Below are 25,386 nucleotides of genomic sequence, written 5' to 3'. Positions count from 1 at the left end.
TCCGTTTTTTCTCTGTCAGGAATTGCAGAATTTTAAATAGCTTCATTTCCATTTTTGTTATCTGTGTTCACGACTCTAGTAATAACGAAGTAGAAAACTAGTACCATCTTATTGTACTTCATTGCTAATCTCCAGAGTTTTCTTTTATCTTACCCCAATAGCTTGTGTAGTACACATTCCTTGTAGGGTATTCAGTTTATATATGTCAGATTCTCTAGGGCCATGGCTTTTGCCAGATGAAGCACTTTTGATTTTGAGGCTGATGAAACACAGTGCTATTATTGATCTGTGCATGACATAGCCTGTCTCTCTCCTAGCAGAGTGTAGCAACATTTATCCAGGAATTTGTGAAATGTCACTCGGATCATGTTCGCAAGGTAAACTGTGCAAAAACCAAGATCTGAGCTGAGAATCCATGTGGAATTGGACGTGACTGTCTTATTCCTACGTCCTATCTTCTAGGTGAACCAAGTGATATTTGTTAACAGAATGTCTGTACCTTATATTAGACTTTGTTAGGAACTGTTATTATCACTCAGAACACAATGTAGTGTACAATCGTACTTCTTATACTGTTTTCAGATTCACTTGTAATCTTACTGCAGAAAATATTAAGAAAATGTGACCTTGAAAACATCATTTAGAAGTTTATTCTCTGTTTGTAACAAACAGTGTTATAATGTGTTGCATAGTCTTATATTCCTAGTAGTGTTTTCATTCTTTGCATCAGTGTACTTTTAAGTAAGTACGTCTCTGGAACTATGTCTAGTCACTTATGATGGAGCCTGATAATGTGAGAAAAAAGAATGTATACATGTATGTGTAACTGGGTCACCATGCTATACAGTAGAAAACTGACAAGACACTGTAAACCAGCTATAATGGAGAAAAATAAAAATCATTATACTCAAAAAAGTATACCAGCATACCCAGAAGTGAAAAATTACATCTTTCTCACAGGATTACTGTGAATTTAAATATGCACATATTTTAGAGTTTGGTTTTAAATGCCTAAATATTGATTTATACATAGATAGGTATGTGTGTTTTCATGTTACAATTCAATTTAGTTTAATGCATCTAATATATGTGACATGCTAATAGTGGGATGTTCAACAGTGAAATAAACATGACCATTGTCTGTTGTACAAGATACTTGTAGGGAAGTTGGACATGTGTACCACAATACGAGGAAACTGCGATATAGATGATAGATCAATAGATAGATAGTTAGCATGGGCATGTAGTAGACAAAGACAGACAGTCACCGCAGTCATTATTTAGTAAGGCTTGTGAAGGAGGTCAGATTTGAGATTAGACTTAAAGCCTGGTTTGATTTTGAAAGCTTTGTGTGTGGAACAAAACCATTGGAAGGAGAAAAGCTTAGAAAGGCATCAAGGTAAGAAAGCGCTTTGTTGAGAGTAGTGAGTAATCTGATATAGTTGTGGTTCTCAACCCTAGCTGCATTCCATTCTCACTTGGGAAGTTTTAAAAAATGCTCTAGGCCAATTAAATCTGAATAAAGGGGAGAGTGGTCCCTGCACCTTGCTAATTATTTTCAAGCTCTCAGGTGGTTTTGATGTATAGTGTGAACTGAAACTAAAGTTTGAGAGAACAGAGATTCAATGCAAGAAGCTAGGTAAGAGACTGTTTAAATATCAAGGCAAAAGATTATTTAAATATCAAGTCAAAAGTATTTAGACAATTCTAATAGAAGTAGAAAAAGTCAGAAAAAAAGAGATTTTGCCCTGGTGTAATGCACAGAGTTTGATGACCAATCATACACGAAGAGTTTTAAAAAGTTACATATTTACGGTACCTACCAGGATTCTAATTTGTGATTAGAAAGTTGCTGATAGAACATATTTGACAGCATAATATACTAAATATTGTGGGGTGGGGATGAACCTCATATGAAAACTATGAAAAAAGTTGGATAAAATATAATAATTATCCATATAAATGCACACCAGAATTTGCCAAAAAAAAAAAATTAAAACCGTAGGGGCTAAATCATTGACAGCTTACTGTTGTAACCAAGTGTAATTTGTCACTGAAATGAAGATATCAAGTGAGCAGTGAGATAATTAAGTATAAAATGTAGAGGGGAGGAGCATTCTCATTGCGACTCAGTAGGTTAAGAATCCGATGTTGTCTCTGTGAGGATGTGGGTTATATCCCTGGTCTTGCTCAGTGGGCTGAGGATCTGGAATTGCCACAGGCAGCAGCATAGGTCACAGATATGGCTGGAATCAGGTGTTGCTGTGTCTGTGGTGTAGGTCTCAGCTGCAGCTCTGATTCTGTCCCTAGCCCAGAAACTGCTATATGCTGCAGGTGTGGCTATAAAAAGAAAAACAAAAAATTAGAGGAGAGGACTGGGCTAGAGGTATGAATTTTGGAGTTATTAGTATTTAGATTGTATTTAAAAATATGAGGCTGGGTGGCATCACCTAGAGAATGAAGTGTAGAGAGAAAAGAGGAGAAGAACCAAGTCTGAGCCCTGAGCCTTCCAACCTTAAGAGTTTGAGCAGATGAGGAAGGTCCAGAAAAGGAGAGGCCAGTTGAGTAGAAAGAAAATGAAGAGGAAGGAATATCTAAGAAACCAAGTGATCAAAGTATTTTGAGAAGTGAATAACCAGCTTTGACAACTACTGTCCATGGGAAGAATTGAGAAATGAGAAGAGAAAGAGAGTAATTGGAGAATATAACTACATGTACATATATCTTAGTTGTTTCAATGAGTTTTACTGTTAAGGAAAGCAGAAACATATAAACATTTAATAACTCAGGATCAAAATAAAGAATGTAAAATTGATAACTTTAAGATAAAGCTATCAAAAAGTCATGAAGGATATAGTTATTTGAACAAAGCAATAGAAAGTCTTGCTCTAAATATTCACCAAAAATGGTCACACAACTATACCAAAAAACAGCTCTCCACAAATTTCAAAAAAAAAATGGTATCATATAAAAATATCATCTAACACAAGTGAAATTAGAAATCAATTTAAAAAGTTAAATCTAAAAATTCTAATGCAAACTTATAGAGACATTTCTAAACAACTAATGAGTTAAAGAAGAAAATAAAATGAAACTTCAATACTTCGGATTGAATGATAATGAAATTTAATTGGATTTACATTTACTCCTCAAATAAAAGGCAAAAGAGTGGTTGAATAGATTTAAACAAGCCAGATCCAACCATGTGCATTCTAAAAGAGACTTACTTTAGATTTAAAGAGATGCGTAGGATTAAAGTAAAATGGTAGAAAAAGATGTCTGATGCAAATGGTAACCAAAGAGAACAGTATCAGGTATGCAAAAATCAGACAACATAGACTTCAAATCAAAAACTGTTACAAGAGACAAAAAAGGACATCGTTTAATGATAATGGTCAATTCACCAAAAAGTTATAATTTTGCTACAAATATTATGCACCAAATATCAGTACTCCTAAATATGTGAAGTTAACTTTGATAGAATTGAAGGAGAAATAGACAGCAAGAGAAGAATATTAGGAGACTTTAATAATGGATAGAAAATACAAACAGAACAGTAATAAGGAGATAGTGACCAATTGGACCTAATAAACATATAAAGAACATACCACCCAACTACAGTGTTCTTTTCAAGTGCACATGAAACATTCTCCAGGTTAGACCATATGTTATGCCACAGAATGTAAGTCTTAAATTCAAGAAGATTGAAATCATACAAAGTATCTTTATCCAACCATGATGGACTGAAACTGGAAATCAGTTGCAAAAGGGAAACTATAAAACTCACAAATATGTGGAAGTTAAACAACACACTCTTAAATAAACAATTGATCAAAGAAGTCATGAGGGAAGCTTGAAAATACCTTGAGATAAATGAAAACAAAACTGCAGCGTATTAAAATTTGGTGGATGCAGTGAAAGTAGGGCAAATAGAAAAGTTTATATACCATACTATACTCACAAATTTGTTAAAGTATATCTCATGTAATGTGGTTTTTACCACAATGAAAAAAATGCAATCGATACAGTTAAATACCTGTTCATGATAAAATTCTCTTAGTAAACTAGGAATAGCGGAGAATTTGCATATTCTGTTAAAAAGTATCTGAAACCCTGAAACAAACACCATGCTTAATGGTGGAAGTTAGAAGCATCTTTTTAAAATAAAGAAGACGTTTATGCCCACTATTATTGGTTTTCTTAGACATTGTGGTAGAGCACATAGGCAACACACTAAGATAAGAAAAAGAAATGCAAGTTAAAAGTATTAGAAATGAAGAAATAAAATCATTAGTTCCAAACACTGCTTGTCTTAACAGAATCTCAAGACAAATTAAAATAAATTTCAGCAAGATTGCTAGATGTAAAATCAATATAGGCCAAGATGATGAGTTTTATATTTACCAGCATTCAACAAAATCTGCAAATATTAAAAATGAAATATTTAAATAATAGTAGGAATTATATGGTATCCAGGAATGGAAGATGCAACCCAAATTCAGTGACGTTAAAATGTGAAAATGAATGTCTCAAAATCTCTGTATGTCTTTTGAGAAATACACATATATGTATTAAAGGTGTGAAGAAATGTAGGGAATGATAAATACCAGAGATGTTCAGCATAGTGATTATCTCTGATGAGTCAGAAGACATAGAATCATGACCTTCATTGTATTGGTAGTCCATTGTCTTTTTTGATTGATTGATCATGACATTTGTATATATGTATTTTTACTTATGTGTTGCATATTTGAAATATTTCATACAAAATGAAGAAAGAACCCTATTGATGTCATTATACCAGATAAAGAATGCTGGAGTTGGAACAAATCTTTGCAGGAAGAAAATAGGTTTGGGGGAGTATGAGCAGACAAGTCAGAAATAGAAGGTAGGCAAGTGCTATACATTTCTTAGTGACGAAATGTTTTCACTAAGAAAAAGAGAAGGATTTGTCAACATTGTCAGATGCTATAGAGGTACTGAAAATAGGACAACCGAGAAGAGTTTACCGGACTTTTTTTTTTTTTTTTTACAAGATTTTATTACCAAGACTCTTGGTAATAGAAGCTGAACTCAAACTAATATTGGCGGGGGCGGAGGGGCTCACAAAATCAAAGGATGAGCTAAAGAGAATAGACTTTGGAAGAATAGTGTTAACTGGAATCATACACTCTAAAGTCTTTAAAGTTTCTCTTTGTTTCATGTATCTTCCTCTCAGACTAGCTTTCTCAATGTGGTCCTGGCCATGGGTACCAGACATGCGGTAACATCCTTAGGGCTTAGACCCCAAAGTCTTTAGAAAGGGATTTTTCTTGCTCATCTTTTAGTTTTCCCTTTATTTGCACAGTTTATAAATTTCTTGGGCCACAGGAAAAGTTATGTAATCTTTAGTTGGGATATAAATTCATTTCATTATATACATAATTTTCACCTACATGGGAGTTCCCGTCGTGGCGCAGTGGTTAACGAATCCGACTAGGAACCATGAGGTTGCGGGTTCGGTCCCTGCCCTTGCTCAGTGGGTTAACGATCTGGTGTTGCCATGAGCTGTGGTGTAGGTTGCAGACGCGGCTCGGATCCCGCGTTGCTGTGGCTCTGGCGTAGGCCGGTGGCTACAGCTCCGATTCGACCCCTAGCCTGGGAACCTCCATATGCCACAGGAGCGGCCCAAGAAATAGCAACAACAACAACAAAAGACAAAAAGACAAAAAAAAATTAAAAAATTTTCACCTACATGAATAATTGGCAGAAAATTTGAAAGCCTTGCAGAATACAGGGCAGTTTCTGTTGGGCAGGATTGATATGAATATTGCAATACATCTAGTGTTCTTGGCTCTCATCCATCTCAGTGCCAATCGTTGTGACACCTGAAAGCGCCCTCACTGGAGTTCCCTTTGTGGCTTAGCAAGTTAAGAACCCAACATATTGTCCATGAGGATGCAGGTTCCATCCCTGGCCTCGCTTAGTGGGTTAAGGATCCCACATTGCTGCAAGCTGTGATGTGGGTAACAGATGCAGCTCAGATCTTGTGTTGCTGTGGCTGTGTTTAAGCCTATAGCAATAGCTCCAATTCTACCCCTAGCCCGGGAACTTCCATATGCTGTGGTTGCAGCCCTAAAAAGAGAAAAAAAAAAAAAAAAGGAAAAGTTCCATCACTAATTTCCAAATCACATGTCTAGATAGTATGTACTCTTTGAGAACCACTGATATGGGAGAAAAGAAGAGAAACCAGATTAATTAATAAAAATAAGAACCCCAGACTACACTCTTCCTAGAGATCTGTATAAATCATGGTAGTTCCTTTAGCACAGTTCACTTAGAGTCAGATAATTTCTTGAGTGACTACTCTGTTAGGTAAAGCTTTACTATTTGAAAGACTGTGATAAACAGAAGATGATTCTAAATAGAAAAATAAAGTGAAGGATGGTAGAAGAGTTCCTATGTGAAATATTTGTGTTTGACTTGAAAAAAACGTTTTTTCAAGTCAAATAAGTAAGAAATACCTTGTATAATTTAGTCTAAGTCCAAGCTTTTTGTCTGCTTTAAAAGAAATTCTACTCTATGGTTATAAAAGGTATTTTGGGGATAATTTTCACATATATTAGTTTTTTAATGAAAAAAATTCCATTTTAAGTGATATTGGTAACTTTATCAGATCCAATGATTGCAAAAATTATCCTTTTAAGGAAATGTCCATTTTTTTATGCTCTTGAATCTTATGAAACTTGCACAGAAAATAGAGAAAAACATTATTAACTTGTTTCCCTTGAGAATTTTAGTAGGGGATATTTATAAATGTAATCAAAATCATATGAATACTTACTATAGCTGCTGTTAAATTTGTAATGAGTTGTAGAGTTTTTGAAATGCCCCAGTTGGCTTTCATCCAAGTAATTTGTTTGCAGAGCTTAGATGTAGTACAGCTGAGGAAAGACATGTGGTTAACTATTGACCATATAAGTAAAAAATTTCAATTTCCAAGTATTAAGATGCTATTCATATTTAGTGTATTTTTAAGAAATGCATATCATTTTACTTGTTTGAATATATAAAGCCAGAGCTAGAAATTATTATCTTTAGCCTTTGGGTTTATTATCCAAAAAGTTGATAAAATCTCATTTAGATTAGTATGAATTGATTCCAGTATAATTGAAATAAACAATGTTCGCTTACATACTTTTTAGAGGCTTATTGATATTGCTTTATTTTATAAAATATGAATTCTATAAATATATCATGGTATATTATAAATTTTTAGGAGTCAAAATTATTTGAAGAAATATTAATGCCTTTCTTTGAAGTCAGTGTAAGAATTAAGTGTCATGAGCAATTTTTAATTGTCTAGACTCTGACTCCCATTTAAAAACAATGCTGTTTATGTGGGCAGTAGTTTCCTCAGGCCAATCCACAAAGACCTTTTTGTACAATTAAATACAGTTCATTAAGAAGCAATATTACCCCAGTAGAATGGAAAAAACAAAAATATTGAAATCTATTCCTTAGGAAAACCAAATTGATTAGGGTGAATGAGGCAGAATTCATGAAACATCTGCAGATATTCTAGAGTTTGATAACCTCTGTTCCTGGTAACTCAATCACTATCTATAACTTCATTTGAAATTTTATGGCTGTTCTTTAGTAGATATAAATATGGTATTCATATCACCCTGAAATACTATTATTTCTGGTGATTTGGCATGTTTATATTTTTCTTTTCTCTTCATTGTTTGAGTGGTTCGGTTGGGGTGGATTTTTTTCCTCCTGCCTCCACACAGCTTAACTGAAAAAAATGTTGATAAAAGTGGTAGAGGAAAAATAGAATTAAAGAGGATATGTGTATATAGTACCTGTGAGGGATAGATATTTCCGTGTTTAATTAGCTGAGCTTAAACAATAGAAAGCAGGAGAAGGAGAGTGAATGAGAGGAATTTAGAAAGACCTTGCTCAGTTTCTCCTTTGGGATATCAGACAGCACTGCCATCTTCTCTCATTCCTGTTGGGGCAGGGGTTCAGAATGGGAATGCATTATGACTTGAAGTCATCAGTAAGCCTGCCATGTGTAGATCAAATGTCTGGGAGGGCTGAAACTGAACTTAGAATACTACCATTTGAACATTGAGAAATTCTAAGATAGTGACAATGATTAATTATTCTGGATATACTTCTGGTACCAAATATTTGTCTCTGTATTTAGTATGTGGTATATAAGTTTTAAGGGAACTTTTATTTTAGTAATAGAATAGAGAATTTGAAATAGTAACAAACCTATAATTGAACAATTCTTGCTATAAATAAACCAGATATTGTTTTCCATGAATATTTTAGTCAGTTGTATTAGTTAATTTTCCAAGTTTCACATATAATACATTTTTGCTGATTCTTTTTCTATAGTTATATATAAAAAGGACAGCCAGATCAAATGTTACATAAATGAAATAAATATAGAAAATAACTATTTTCTATAGTTGTGGAAACAGAAGTTTAGTGATATGATTTAATTTCAGTTAAAATTAACTAATTTCCAGAGTTCCTTTGTGACTCAGTGGGTTAAGCATCTGGCATTGTACTTCTGTGGCTCTGGCTGCTGCTGTGGTGCAGGTTTGATCCCTGGCTCCAGAACTTCTGCATGCTGCAGGCATGGCCAAAAATCAACCAACCAACCAAACAAGTCATTAGTTTTATTATTCAGATTAATTTGAAGCACACTATATTTCTAGCATCACATGTATTAATAGTTACTATAAATGCTTATAATGTCAAAGCTATTAATACATAAAAGATATATGGTAAATGTTCTCAGTATCAAGAGCTGTTTTGAAAATTAAAAGCATTGCTAAACTTTTAAAACAGTTGTCATTTGAAATAATAGTGTAGATTTTCATTTTGAGAAATTGTATTCAGGCATATTTCCAAAAAATTATTTAATTGCACATCATCTGGAACTTAAATTACAAAGTACAGGGCATTGAATTACTTTTATTCCTTGTAAATGTTACGGAGAGTAGCATAACTCTTATCCATATGCAGATATCCATATTTCTTTGATAGAATCTAATTTGAACACATCAAGACAGATTGGCATTTTCAGTACCATAAAAAACTTCTTTGTTTAATTGCAAACCATATTTAGTATGACCTTATAAAAAAGTAGCACCTTAAGTGTCATGCTTTGTCTTTAATGTGCATACTAGAGGTGGGTTCATCTGTACCACTTCATGAAAAGAGGTTTTTTTTCCTTGATAGGCAATTAGCAGTAATTAGGAAGATTCACCTCAATAAGATGTCAACATGGGATTGTTTAAAAAAGTTGAATGTCAGTGACTTAAAAAGAAAGTTCTTCTGACACATAGTATGGCATGTGAAACATGAAATGTTAATTTAACTTTTCTGCTTATTATTCATGCACAATATTATTTTGTCATTCAGACACTACATTGACAGAGTGTAAAGGGTGTTAAAATAGTGCTGCTAGAATAAAAAGAGGATTAATCTACCATTGGCCAATTAGCCAAAGGGTACTTAATGGTCTCTAAAGGCTACTGAAGTCTAACTGCTAGCAAAAGCATTGGTAAAAAGTCCTCTATATTACCTTCATTTGCTTGACATTTTGTGAAATGTACCATAGACTTTTAATAACTGCATTTATCAGAAAATAGTTTACAAATGAGTAATGTTGTAACCAGATGTATTTTTCACAAGAAAATTTTGTTATATAAATAATTCCACCTCTTTGTTGTTCTTTTTTTTTTTTTTTTTTTTTGGTTGGTGGTTTTTAATTTTTAATTCTTTTTTTTGAAGGTCTCAAGTATCATAACAAAGGAAAACTCCTGCTTTAAATTTAAAACACTTAATAGCTTGAAAGAGTTATTAATCTAAACTATTTGTCTTCCTAGATAAATACTCGTATGGAAGATATTTTGCTAGTGACCTAGAAACTTATTAAATTTTCTCTGTAAATTCATATAATGTTTTAATTAAGTGACTGTGCTTTTAATCTTATACATGAACAACATGGACAATTTTATTTCTTTCAGTTATATTCCTTGTAAAAAAAATATTCCCAATGAAAGACTATTGATACTATGCACAAGAAGCAGAAATATCATTAAATCATGGTGATTTTCTAGAAGAGTCTTGCCTGTAGACATTATATAGATATTGTTCAACTAGAATTCCTTCTTCAGTCTCTTTTGCTTTAGTTCTGGTAACAAAATTCTTACCATTTTTTTAGATTATAATTAAGATTTTAAACTTGCTACTGCTACTTAAGTGTGAACCAGAATAAGCTAATTGTGAGATATAAATGAATTTATTTATGTATTCAACATGAGATAACTGCATTCAATATTCTCAGTCCTATGCAGAATTGAAGAGTAGGGAGCTCCCATCGTGGCTTAGTGGTAATGAACCCCACTAGTAACCACGAGGATGAGGGCTCGATCCCTGGCCTTGTTGGGTGGATTAAGGATTCAGCTCTGCTGAGAGCTGTGGTGTTGGTTGCAGACTGGCTCCAATCCTGTGTTGCTGTGGCTGGGGTATAGGCTGGTAGGTGTGGCTCCAATTCAACCCCTAGCTGGGAACTTCCATGTGCTGCGGGTGCAGCCCTAAAAAGACTAAAAGAAAAAAAAGATTAAAGATAAAGATTTTTCTATATTTTGACTGTTAAGGCCTTTAGGTTTCAAAAGGAGAAAGAAAAACCATTGTTATATGTGGGAGCTAACCCATTGCTTACGCTGGTTACTTATTAACCTTTTCTGATATTTAACATCTGACCTTTGTCCCAGTGTGGACTGAAAAGAATCCTTCTGCCACCATTTCCTCCATAGGCTTCCCAGAAATCCTGCTTCTGTGACCCTGACAATCACCTTAATGTTTGGCTGGGTTTTCTAGAATTTCCATGTGCCTACTTTTCATATCCCACTATCACTACTAAGAACATTTTCAAATTTTTAAATGGTTTATTAAGTTTCTTATCCAGTGGTGGAAAATATGTGAGGAGAAAGCTTTACGGTAGTTACTATCCAGGAAAAAAGTTATGTCAAAATCAGGCTTTTATTAGAAATGAAGAGCTAGAGCTATACCACATCCGATTCCTTTACCTTGGAGCACTGCTCCTAAACTAGTTGAATATTCAAAAGCATTTTCTTTACATAATTAGCATCATATACATTGAACAGGCAGATGTTGAATATTTTACTCTTTGAAGACATCAAGATCAGAGAATATCTAAAATATATTGTGTTGGGGGGGCTATTGGGAAAATAAGTCTTTCTGGGTTTTTTTGGTTCTTGAAGTTGTTTTCTTTTCTTTTCTCTTCTTTCTTTCTTTCTTTTTTTTCTTTCTTTTTTTTTAGGGCTGCACCCAAGGAGTGTAAAATTTCCCAGGCTGGGGGTTGAATCAAAGCTATAGCTGCCAGCCTATACCATGGCCACAACAATGCAGGTTCCAAGCTGTGTCTGCAACCTACACCACAGCTCACAGCAGCAACAGATTCCCAACCCACTGAGCAAGGCCAGGGATCAAACCCATATCCTCATGGATACTAGTCATATTCGTTTCTGCTGCACCACAACAGGAACTCCTGGAAATAATTCTTTTTGATTTGACTTTTTCTAGACCCTTTTCTTCTTCTCACTTGGGCTATAGAATATTTTCCATGGGCCCTGTTTTATTTTTTCTAATAATTCATTTTTGAACATTAAAATGTTTGCCTAGAAGGACATTTCTCGGAGAGGAAATCCTCCATCCCATCAGGACTACCCTGAGTTTACTCAGCAGGGTTCTGGCAGAAACCTTCTCTAGAGCAGAATTTGGAAAACAGGATGGTTGTACATCTAAGTCATGGTCTTTAACGTTATAGCTAGCTTCCAGGAAACATTTGACAAAACATATTGAGGGGGATGCATGGAAGGAAACTGGCTATAACTAGCATGTACCAGACAGGATTTGATGGTGGCAGCAATTCTGTAAGCTCCCTAGTTTGTTTATCCATAGCACTACTGAGGCTTATTGTGATATATTTCTAGGTTATAGATGGTGGCTACCTAAAGGCAATGGTTATAACATTTTTATCTTGCAAACATAGATCTAGTACAGTGTCTACTACATTGTGTATATAAAAAGAATGAATAATAGATATTGGGGAGTTCCCATTGTGGCTCAGCAGAAACAAATCTGACTAGTATTCATGAAGACACAGGTTCAATTTCTGGCCTTGCTCAGTGGGTTAAGGATCTGGTGTTGTCATGAGCTGTGGTGTAGGCCAGCAGTTACAGCTCCGATTCGACCCCTAGCCTGGCAACCCCCATATGCTGCAGGTGCATCCCTAAAAAGACAAAAAAGTAAAATAAAAAAGAATAATAGATATTGAGTCAGGTCCTGAATCTAGATGTTCGCTATCAAAATCTTCCCAAAAATATCAAGATGGGCCCAGGATAAAAGAAATTCTGAATGAACTCTCATGTAAGAGAATTAATGAAAGCACATCACAGGATGTGTTCATGGGATTACAGTTGAGAGCAGCAAAAGGAAACCAGTGGCTTTTTGCTCAGCAGTTAAAATACAAAAGGCAGACCTAGAAGAGGCAATTTTTATTTATAGCATGGAAAAGGAACCGTTTTTTAGAGCATTTGAAGAAATAAATTAAGCACAAAATTATGGATGAGGAAAAGAAAACCCAGAGTGAGGATATTACATAAACTGTATACTAGGGTGTCCAGGACACTTGATTAAGTGAAGATAGGGTGGCAATAGGAAAAAGGAATAGGTTCAACAAAGGTTTTTTTTAAAAATTGGGACTCGTTTGTTTTCCATGTAACAAATTACCACAAGTTTAGCAGCTTAGAAACAACATATATACTCCTTATCTCACAGTTTCTACAGTCAGGAGTCAGGCACAGCTCAGTGGAGTCCTCTGTTGAGAGTATCACAAGGCTGCAATCAGGATGTCAGCTAGACTGCCTTTCTTTCTGGAGTTCAGGCTTTCCTTCCAAGCTCTTGTATTAGTTGGAAAAATTTAGTTCCTTGGAGTCATAGGATTGAAGTCCCTATTTTCTTGCTCAAGAACCATTCTCAGGAATTCCTGCTATGGCACAGTGTGTTAATAATCCATTGTTGTTTCTGTGACAGTGCAGGTTCAATCCCTGGCCTGGCACAATGGGTTAAGGGTCCAGTGTTGCCACAGCTGTGGCGTAGGTCTCAGCTGCTGCTCAGATTCAATCCCTGGCCCAGAAACTTCATATGCTCAGGCAAGGCCCAAAAAGAAAAGAAAAGAACCACTCTCAGCACCTGAGGTCTTCTGTAGGTCCTTACTTTATATGCCTTCTGTAGTCCTTTCATAATATGGCAGCTTGCTTTTTCAAGGCCAGCAGGAGAACCTCTGACCTCAGGAAGAGCCCTGGATTAGTCTAATAATCTTGGACCAGCCAGGATAATCTTGCTTTTGATTAACTCAAAGTCATGTGACCAGGAACCATAATTTACACCTGCATATAACATAATGCAATTAGTGTAATCATGGGAGTGACAGCCTATCATATTCATAGATCCTACTCACATACAAGGGTGTGGGCCATTGGGGGCCATACAAGAATTCTGCCTACCGCAGTGCTCCATACTGAAGAATGAATAATATATTCAAGTTTCTTCTTACAGTTGCTTAGAGGGTTCTTTTCTTTTTAAGAAACTTACACTGTTATATTTAAATAAATAATTAATAACTAGTGTCTCCTTGTAAATTTTAATAGTGTTAAATTCTATTTTGTAACCTTTAGTTAGGAAAATTGACTTCACATATGTCTTTACGAATCTCAGTGCTTATTTTCATTGACGTCATTTTTTGAACTGAAATAGACTTTTAAAATGTGTAGAGGAACTGCACTGCTGGGGAAATAAAGAGAATAATACAAGTGCCTTCAGTGAGTTTGTAGCCTGGTAGGAAATCCCAATGAGTTTGTACTGCAAACAAATAACTCTCACTTAGGACAAAGTAAGGTTTCTGCCCTGAGAGAAATTATAGGATTTTTGATGTACATATGTGTACATGTTTGTGTATGTAACAAAGCTTTTTAATAATCAGGTCCTCAGCATTTAGGACACTTCTTAGACTCTGTATGGTAGCATTGGCCACAAGATAATAATGCTAACAATAATACTATAAACTCATTTTTTTTATTTTTTACTTTTTTGTACACACCCATAGCATTCAGTAGTTCCTGGGCCAGGGATCAAACCTGTACCACAGCAGCAACCCAAGCTACAGCAGTGACATTGCTAGATCCTTAACCTGCTGAATCACCAGGAAACTCCAATAACATTGTAAATTTAAAATTTACCAAATGCTATCACAGATTTTTTTTTAAATTCTGCCCTCAAAGTTACTTTTGCTAGCTAAGAAAGCATCAACTGTGTTTTTAAAAAGGAAAACAAAGTAAGTGCTTGCTCAACATCATGTAGGTGATAGGCCTCAAATTAGAATCCAGAAATTATTGAAGTTCCCATCATGGCTCAGTGGTTAGCGAACCCAAGTAGCATCCATGAGGATGAGGGTTTGATCCCTGGCCTTGCTCAGGGGGTTAAGGATCCGGCGTTGCTGTAAGCTGTGGTGTAGATCACAGATATGGCTCAGGTCCTGTGTTTCTGTGGCTGTGTCATAGGCCCCCTAGCCTGGGAACCTCCATATGCCACGGGTGTGGTCCTAAAAAGATAAAAAGACCAAAAAACAAAAAGAGAATCCAGAAATTATGACTCTTCTATGTGTTTTATTATTTATGGTTTCATAATAATATGACTTAAATATTTAAAAATCTTTGGGAGTCCTTTGTGACTCAGCACATGAGGAACCCAACATAGGGTCCATGAGGATGTGTGTTTGATCCCTGGCCTTGCTCAGTGAGTTAGATTCCAGTGTTGCTGCAAGCTGTGACGTGGCTTGTAGATGTGGCTTGGATCCGGTGTTTCCATGGCTGTGGTGTAGGCCTGCAGTTGCAGCTCCTATTTGACCCCTGGCCCAGGAACCTAGAAAGGCTATGGGTGTAACCATAAAAAGAAAAAAAAAAATTATTGGAAATGGAAAGGTAATAATATAGAAATAGGATTCATCCTTCTGATACGAGAGAAAAATAATGATTTTCAGAGTAACTTTAATTTATTGGTAGATTTTACAGTGTAATCACTTTCTAATAAGGTCACTGCAAAATTCTTACATTCCAAACCAGCATAAACAAAAGAAAGTTATTTATGCTTCTGGTCTCATCTGTAGAATTTCTCATAAGAAGTAGAATGCTTAAACTGAGAGAAGTTAGTAATAGAGCTATATAATTACTTGTCCAAAATTCTAAGGCATAATCAAAGGATTCCACACTGATGGAATATATGATGTGCCTATTTCCTCTATTTTGACAGGTACTTGGTGGCATTTCTAGGCATAAATAATAACATTGGAAATGTTAAAGATTGTTGATTTAAAATAATTTAATCAAGGCATGATTTATATTTTAATACATTCTAAGTCATTTGGTTTACTTTGTCCATAATTTCAGTATTCCTTCATTTACTGAATTTTTACACCATTAAATTGAAGTCAAAAATCTATGTGTATATATATATATATATTTTTTTTTGGCTTTTTTTAGGGCTGCACCCCTGTTATATGGAGGTTCCCAGGACAGGGGTCCAATAGAAGCCGTCACTGCCGGCCTATGCCACAGCCACAGCAAGGCAGGATCCGAGCCGCATCTGCGACCCACACCACAGTTCACGGCAATGCCAGATCCTTAACCCACTGAGTGAGGCCAGGGATCAAACCCACAACCTCATGGTTCCTAGTCAGATTCGTTTCCGCTGCACCACAACAGGAACTCCTATACTTATATTTTAGAGAAATATGTTTATTGTCTTGGTCTTTCCTCAATGAAGGATATATTTATAGTGTCAGGATCTGCCATTGTGCAAAGAATAGATCTAATGGCATACAAGTTTAACAAACAAGAGAAGCCACCAGGCTATTTATAGGAAGAAAAGAGCCTCATTTAAATTTAGTCTTTTGGAGTTCCAGTCGTGGTGCAGCGGAAAGGAATCCGACTAGGAACCACGAGGTTTCGGGTTTGATCCCTGGCCTCGCTCAGTGGGTTAAGGATCCAGCATTGCTGTGAGATGTGGTGTAGGTCACAGATGTGGCTCGGATCCCACATTGCTGTGGCTGTGGCATGGGCCAGCAGCTGCAGCTCCGATTTGACTCCTAGCCTGAGAACCTCCATATGCCTCTGGTGCGGCCCTAAAAAGCAAAAAAAAAAAAAAAAAAAAACTTTAGTTTTCTGTTTTGCCTGAAATTACATCAAGAATTATAGTCGTGAATTATATCTTACCAAATTAAAATCTCAAAAAGATCTAATTTAGATGCAGAACATTAATTTTAAGATTGGTAAATGTTCCAGTGCATGCTATTTATATAAATGCTAATAATACTACATTGCTAATAAAAGTATATTTTAATTTATATTGTAATAAAATAATAGATTATAAATACAAGCTGAAATCTATATGTGTCTTTATAACACCATCTGTGCTACAAATAGACTTGAAGTTTTGAAACCTTTCTTCATACAAAAGGCATCGCTTTTCGGGACCATGGTGGGGTCGGGTGGATACACATGTGAACAAAGGCACAGTTCTCTCCAGGATTTACTAGGGTTTGTCATTGAGAAACAGGCAGTGCTGTGGAGCTAAGAGACTAGAGAAGCTACTTGGTTGAAAAAAAAGAGAGAAGAAAACCAGCAGAGAAGTCTTCATAAAGGAGGAAAAACCAAGCTGCTCTTCAAACAATGGAGAAATTTTGGCAGAAGGAAATGCCATGTATAGAGTCATGGATGTAGAAATGGTCTGAATGGTTTTGGGAAGGGCAGGCAAGTTTGACTGCAGGTGATGTCTGACTGAAACACAAATCGAAGCTAAACCTTTTAGAGCTTTATTATAACTGCAAACATCTGAGCTTTATTCTGCTGTGCTGAGGAACCCCTGAAGGGTTTTGAATAAAGGAATAATAGGTCAGTGTTGTTTTGGGAAGTTGTATAAAAAATAGTTTGAAGGTAGAGAAAGGTTGCCGGTAGGGGAAGGGCTATTGCAATGGTCTTAATGGGATAATGAGAGTCTTTGTTAGGAAAGTGGCAGAAAGGAATAAATAGGAGAAACATTACGTGATTTATAGAACCTGAAAATTGACTGGGCACAGAGAATTAGTAAACAGAGAAGGAGATGTAGTCAACCTTGGTTGATAACCAGGAAGATTTTCAGATTTAGGGAAATTATGCTTTTAGGTATAATTATTTGGTAACTTTGGGACAATTCACAAATGACTATTTCCTGGAAGATCTAAAAAACTATGCTTTTTATATCAAAATTAAAATACAGCCAAAGAAATAGATTTTTTTGGCCAAAACATACTTTTTATTTCATCAAAATTTAGTTTAATCTCAAATATATCAAGTCCTAGTTTTGAATTTATGATAAATATTTAATAGTATATGCATGTATACACAATACCTATGTAATTATAGATTTATTTGTATAATTTTTAGAAATTGTGTTTAAATATATCAATACTTAGGTAACTTATGTCCCATGTTTATTACTGTACCTGCTAGCTACATCTTTTACTGTTTTAATTAGAATTGTTAACAAAGAAAGATTTTTTTTCCTCCTCTGAGAGACTTGGGTGCCATTTTGTCTAATTGTTCCTTATGTTAAACTACCATATTATAAGCTTCTTTGGAATAATAAAATAGTAGTGCAGTTATCCTCTTAAGGATCTCTAAGTTTTTATGCCATTGCAGCTTGGTGGCATTCTGGTGACTACAGATTGGTGAATGAGAGGGGCTAACATTAAGACAGTATTTTTATACTGTTTCATAAAAGCATTACCACTGTCATTGACAGTAAAATGTTTACATTATTAAAAATTAAAATATAAGGAGTTCAGTGCAGTTTACCTCAGTATTATAAAGAGAGCTTATCAACTATCAATCAAGTGCATAAAACTGAGCAAATTTGTTTGTATGCTATTTATTTGAACTAAATCTCTAATAAGCCTCTTTTGCTAATTGGACTTAACATTTATGTTGCTAAATGAGAAGCATTTTGGCTGCTATGTAGGGTGGTAAGACCTACCCAGTAGAATAAACAACTAACATCTGTTATCCCATCCTGCTCCAGCTTGGCTTTTACCAGTTAAGTACATCAGCCCTGAAGTCAAGGTTATCAAATATGTGAATGTCTGGCATGCCCACGTTTCTGTGAAGGCAAAGAAATAGCACATCATGAGTAAAAACTAGCCAACCAAAAGATATTGAGTACAGCTGGTCTATTTTGTTTTAACCTTTCCAAACCCTACAACCTTAGGCAAAGACTGGTAGATGTTTTAATTTTCGTAAAGCTTTTATAGTAATTATTTTGATAAGTAATTCACCTTTTTTCTTAGTACTTTCCTACCTGTAGAATTTGATGCTGATAATTGCTAGGCTAAATGCAATTACTTGCATAATACATTTATATTTATTTTCTTTTTAAAAAGAAGCTAAACTTGGATTTGGCTGGGCTTCGGAAAGAAAAAGAAGATTTACTAAAGAAATTGGAGTCCTCATCTGAAATTACAAGTTTGGCAGAAGAAGTTGCCCATGTAACAGTTCCACGGATACAAGTTACATCACTTGGCCCTTCAAGGAGCGTGGATTTGGAAATGAAGCAATTGCAGTGTAAACTCAAGGTGATTATAAATTTTATTAAAGATAAAAATATATATTAATCTACTGAATACTTAGAGACATGCTTTCATCAATTCTAATTAATTCTAATAAATATAAATTATGGTATAAATAATCCCTAAATTATTAATACTACATTTGACCTCATGTTTCTATTTTAGCTTGGTAGATTCTTATCTAGTTATTTAAAAATACTGTTCTCTGAAAAAATGACAAGACACTATGAAATCCTAACTTAGGATATAATGGAAACTGGCCATTGTCATTTCTAAGCCACTATTCAACTTCTCTCTGCCCTCCAACGAACAGAATTCCTTTCAAACATGTAATGTATCAATTTAAATAGAATTACCTTCCTATACACACTTGCTACTATTTTAATTTGGTAGTTCTTGGTTGGAGATGGGGAAGGAGGAGGGGAGTTGGGGGAGGGAGAGGAATCTAAGGTGAGTTAGTTTAATAGATTTCAACAAGTTAAACCTGAGATTGAGAATAAAAAGCAGTGTACCTTTTGTTTATAACAAGTTGTGTCTAAGTACAGGTGAAACAGTCAACAACTTAAAGGTAAGCCTGGCCTTAGAAATTAAAGAGAGTTATCTTGTAAGAAGTGGGATTTGTGAGTTTTAATTGGGAAGTTCATTTTCTTGCTTCTTAAAAGAAGCTCACTTAATTCCTTACATATTAATTATTTTCTTCTGTGGGGATTGCTAGCTGGAAGGTAAAAGGACATTGTATATGGGACCATAGCTATAAGGAGAGTTACTCAAAAGAAAAATCGGGTTGAAAATACACAGAACACATTAAGAATGGAATAACCATGACTGTTAAGAGGGCATTAAGATATAGAATTGTCAGGTTAGACTCAGTTGTTTCAATTCAAAATAATGTATGTGTGCTCTCTAATAACATCTTTAAATGGAAGATTACCAATAGGATTAAACTAGAATGAAGTTTAAAGTAAATTTGTGTATTCTTGCTTGAAAATATTTTGCTATTAATAACAGTGAGATATACCCATTGGTATTAATTTAGTTGCTTCTGAAATACCATCTTCTCAAGTTTTTATGTGCAGAACTTGCCTTGACAAATACATTTTATAAGTTTATAATAGAAATGTGAGGAAAAATAGTTATGCAAGTTTGGTGCTATTATATATCTTCTCTCTCTCTCTCTTGTTTTTTAATGGACACACCAATGACATATGGAAGTTTCCAGACAAGGAACTGAATCTGAGCCGCAGCTATGGCATAACCAGATCCGTTAGCCCACTGTACCAGACCGGGGTTGAACCTGTGCCTCCACAGTGACCTGAGATGCTGCAGTCAGGTTCTTAATCCATTGTGCCACATAGGAACTTCTATATCTTCTAAAGTGTGTTTCTGTCTCTGAAAGTGGAATAAACTGCATCATGTGTGTCTTATGGTATGTTTTTACCCATATATAAAATATCTCTCACTTTGAAAGAATGTGAGTCACAAAGGTAAGAATGCCTAAAGCAATTTATTTATTTATTTATTTTTATTTATTTATTTTTTTTTGTCTTTTGTCTTTTTGTCTTTTGTTGTTGTTGTTGTTGCTATTTCTTGGGCCGCTCCCGCGGCATATGGAGGTTCCCAGGCTAGGGGTTGAATCGGAGCTGTAGCCACCAGCCTACGCCAGAGCCACAGCAACGCAGGATCCGAGCCGCGTCTGCAACCTACACCACAGCTCACGGCAACGCCGGATCGTTAACCCACTGAGCAAGGGCAGGGACCGAACCCACAACCTCATGGTTCCTAGTCGGATTCGTTAACCACTGCGCCACGACGGGAACTCCCTAAAGCAATTTAGATCTCACTTGATACAAGTTTGAAGTGACATTGTCCAGTTCTAACCTGGAATACTAGAACACTGACCAAGCTACATAAGGACAAAAAGATAAATCTTACTTTTCTCTTATTTCATGTTTTAATACAGAAATATTCTGGAAGACCAGATACTTTTAAGTATATAATGCTCTTTGATACTACACATTTCTGTTTTGATAATGTATTAGTTTGCTAGGGCTGCCATAACAAAATACCACTGAGAGGGTGGCTTGAATAATAGAAATTTATTTTCCAATAGTTCTGGAGTGTGGATGTCTAAAATCAAAGTATCAACAGGTTTGATTTCTTCTGAGGCCTCCCTTCTTGTCTTGTGGAAGGCCACCTTTTCGCTGTGTCCTCACTAGTCATCGCTGGGTCATTTATATTGGATAAGGTCCACCCATGTGATCTCATTTTACTGTAGTTCCCTCCTTCAAAGCTCTATCCAGATATAGTCACATCTTGAAGTACTGGGGATGGGGTGGGGACCAAATCAGTCCATAATAAATATCAATTCTAACTTAACACTCTTCTAAGAATTAGCTTATTTTCTACTTAACTTTTTTCATGCTTAGATAAAAAAAATGATTAGATATGAATCTCTTACAGGTCTACATACATATATGCTATTTTATCTAATTAATATTAGGCTTTTCTATGTAAAGTCATAAATATACTTAAGAAAACTGAGGCATAGTGAATAAGTTAGTTGTCCAAGTTCACACAGCTAAGTGATAGAGCTAAGGTTAGAATTTAAATCATTTGTCTCCAGTCTATGCTTTTATTATGAAAATTTTTTAAACGTTTAATAAAAAAATAGGAAAGCTTAAGCAAGATAGATTATTACCACTATGACATATTGAATATGTGTTTTACTCCAGATTTTGTCATGCTGCAGGTAAGTATTTTGTTGTAGGAAATGGAAAAGTGTGACAGGACCTGGGTTTTGATCATTCTTTGTTCATTAACTTCTTGTGGGACTTGACTGAGGAAATTACTTAGCTTCTCCAGAAGTCTAAAGCAGGGATATTTTTCTAAGCACTGCAAAAGAATTTTTTAGGATTGAACAGAATAGCTGTGAGATTTAGGTTGTCTGGCAAAAGTATCTATCAAGATGACATTGTTTTATTTATTATAATTCTGTAATCCCTCAGTTATCCAGAAGTCAGAGTTACAGCATTTTTAAGGCACCTAAAATAAGAGGCTTGAGTCTAAAAACATTAAAGAATCAAACAGCTATCTTAAAATCCACTTAATTTATTCTATTGAAGATATTGTCAGGCTTCCTCTACTGCCTGTTTTATTTTAAATATAGCTCTAATGAGTTTATTTGTTTAGCTTCTCAGCAGAAAACACCTCAATAATAGCAAATTAGAAGTATGTATATTAAGGAGTAGGATGAATGTTTTTAGGCAGAAATATGAGAGGAACAAGAATTTATGATCCCAGATTTACAAAAAAAGAAACTATAAAAATGTTAAGGTAAAAATACAAAATTAGTAAAACAGCAGCCAGGGAACATTTAGAATAGTGCTAAGTAGCCATTTACATCATTGTAGTTCTTAAAGGCATCACTGCATAATGATATAGTGATAATAAATTAGATATAGTGACAATTAATATAGTGATAATATTTATAATATTAAAGTATCACTGTTAGCTTAATGTAATCATAAATTATATTTCTAAATGAATCAACAGTCATTCCAGAAAGAATTTAAGATTAATGATTAAAGCTAAAGCTTTAGTTATCTGGTAAATTCACTAGCGTGGATTATCTTATTCTGTCAATGCTAGAAATAACACATCATACATCCCTGTAAACATGTAAATATGATGGATCACATAACACAAAACTTAACCAAAACTTTTAACATTCAATACAGCTGCCATGTTGAGGTAGCCTTGGGTTTTTAAGAAAATTAATAAGAGATTTAGTGTAAATTTTAAATTTACATATGCCATACCAATGAGATATTTAAAGTCTGTCTAATGAATTTGACTCATATTTATGTTGTATGATTAATGGTTTCATCTTTTTGGATTTATACATTTTAGCATAAATCAAACTGGAAATAATTCTTATAGAAACAATTGATTATAGTTATTAGAAAAATTACTAAAGTAACTACTCCAAATATTTTGTTATCATATTTTATTATATTTATGCTAGTTTACTCTTTTAAAATTTAGCAAATGAATTAATGTATTTCCACATTATCTTACAGTAAAAAAACAAAACTATCAAAGGATTAAGTAATATCTCAAAGTACATGTGTTTTTAGAACTTGAGTCTAAATTGGAAGGTAGGGTTCCCTAACACTCTAGTTACTACCTCTGTGCAGACAGTCTAGGCTATGCAGACAGCAAATACCACAAGGCTGTTCTGCTTTCAAAAAAATAATAATTTTGTATAAATGTGTTAATAATTAGTATTAATAATAAGTTCAAGTAAGGAAGTATTTAGTATTCATAAGATTTTCTATCAGTTATCAATTATTGTATAACAGATTATCCTAAAGAGCTAAATGTAGCAGCCTCAAACAGCAACAGTTTATGATTTCTTATGATCTGTGGGCTCAGCAAGTAGTTCTTTTGCTAATGCCTGCTGGGTTTACTCATATGCCTGCATTCTTCTAAACCAAGGATGTATGTAGGCTAGATATTCCAAGAGAGCATCACTTATAAGCTGGTGATGGGTCTGCTGGCTGTCATCTGGGGTACCTCAGTGCTCCTCCAAATGGCCTTTCCTCCATATTTGCTGGAAGGTGATCCCAGAGTGGCATTTCAAGAGGGCTATAAGAATTTAAGCCCGGGATCTGATAATTGTGGTGTCATTTCTGCCGCGTGCTTTTGGTTAAAGCCTATCATAGGCCAGACCAGATTCAAAGGCTTGGGAGATGGATTCCACCTCTTGATGGGAGGAGCAGCAAAGTATTTGTGACTATGTTTAGTCTGTTATAGGTTATTAGTAAATCTAGAATTAGTTTTAAGTGATCTCATTAAACCAAAAAATACTTAATCACATACACATTTACATTTTACAAGGGCAATCCGTACTTCCTGTAAATGCATTTTGAGTGTATACTTCTAGCAATTTACCATACGGTGGTGTTCATCTATGATTTTGGCATGTTATATAAAAATTTTAGTGTGCCATGGTATTCCTACTAGAACACATGAAATGAAGAATTTAAAAATGTTTGTGTTCATTTTAATTATAATTAATTTTTGCAATATATATTACCCTTCATGAGAATGACATTTTTATGCTGTTTTAGAACAAGATTCAAAGGTATATTTATGTGTATTTTTAATCTAGAATGCAACTAATGAACTCACTAAACAATCATCAAACTTGAAGTCTCTGAAATTTGAACTCCTAGCAAAAGAAGAACACATAAAGGAAATGCATGAAAAGTAAGTGCTTTATGTTTTTATCCATTGTATTTGGTGCCACCTAGTGGTGAATAACTCTGCACCCAAGAAACAATACCAACATGTTAAAAATTGCTTTCCTTCCTTATTTTGTATTTAAGCCTATATAAGATGAAATTTTAAAGACTATCACATATAATAGGGTTAATGGCAAGAGAGTTACTATATTTTAATTAGAGTAAGAATAAAGTTAGATTTTCCTTCTTAAATGTATTTAATTTTGAGTAAGTATCAATTAAGGGCCTAGAAACTATGAACAGAAAACTTAAAATGTGGTAGTTATTTGACTAAAACTATATCTGTAGGTTTAGTCAAATATTGGATTTAATGCCTAAGCTTATAAAGATAGGGTGGAAAAAAGGCAAGTTTTGTTATTTAAAATAACTGGAGGATTATAAAAGTTCGTACTTTATATGTTTGTACTAAAAAGGGTTTTAAAATGTTCTGTCTCACAGAATCAGAATAATTTTTTTTGCATCTTTTATAGGTATACCAGAACCTAGTGATAATGTGTTTATAAAGAATTCTAATTCTAATAAATTCACAATTTGAGATACATATATCTCATATATGTACATGTATACTGCATTATAAGTAAAAGATCACTTAAAAGTGATATTAATAGATAAAACCGTTAGACAAAATGGTTCCTTTTTAAGCAGAATATCTTGAAGCTTGTTTAAGAGGTGGTCTTTCTTACTATTTACCAGTGGGAACTTTAGAAAACCAGTCTTTGAATCTTGGCTGCCTTACCTGCTAGCTCTGAGCTTCTGTCTGTCTGTCTGTCTGTCTGTCTGTCTATCTATCTATCTATCTATCTATCTATCTATCTATTTATGTATGTCTTTTTAAGGCTGTACCCCCAGCACATGGAAGTTCCTAGGCTTGGGGTTGAATTGGAGCTGTAGCTTCCAGCCCACACCACAACCACAGTAACACGGGATCAGAGCTGTGTCTGTGACCTACACCATAGATCACAGCAATACTGTATTCTTAACCAGGGATCGAACCTGCTTCCTCATGGATACTAGTCAGATTCATTTCCCCAGCCACTACGGGAACTCCTGAGCTTCACTTTAACAGAATTAACTCATAAAGTTCTAAGGATTAAAGGAGTTATTAGATGTATAGTACTTACAACAGTGACTGGCATGTAGTAAGCACTCAATAAATGTTAGTTGTTATGGTTCTTATTGTGGTAGTAGTAGTAGCTGTTGCTGCGTCTACATTTTATAGTGAATGTTTTCATCTTAAGCTAAGATGTTTTATCAATTCAATCTCATATGATATTAAATTAGAACATGTCCTGCCTAATTTTAGTGTCTTTACATGACATTATCATATTT

General features: G+C 34.7%; 1 protein-coding gene across 4 annotated transcripts in view; it reads left to right on the top strand.

Annotated features, from left to right (window-relative positions):
* CNTLN (centlein) overlaps positions 1 to 25,386 on the top strand; it is a 326,116-nt gene that overhangs the window by 256,313 nt on the left and 44,417 nt on the right. For all 4 annotated transcript variants that reach the window (XM_021063284.1, XM_021063278.1, XM_021063282.1 and 1 more), the window contains 2 exons: positions 18,566 to 18,757; positions 23,925 to 24,022. In XM_021063284.1, coding sequence (XP_020918943.1) covers positions 18,566 to 18,757; positions 23,925 to 24,022 — 290 coding nt within the window. The remainder of the gene's footprint in view (positions 1 to 18,565; positions 18,758 to 23,924; positions 24,023 to 25,386) is intronic.

The sequence above is a fragment of the Sus scrofa genome, chromosome 1, assembly GCF_000003025.6.
Source record: "Sus scrofa isolate TJ Tabasco breed Duroc chromosome 1, Sscrofa11.1, whole genome shotgun sequence".
NCBI lineage: Eukaryota > Metazoa > Chordata > Mammalia > Artiodactyla > Suidae > Sus > Sus scrofa.
Note: the sequence above shows the minus strand (reverse complement) of the source record. Positions and strands in the feature narration are given on the sequence as shown.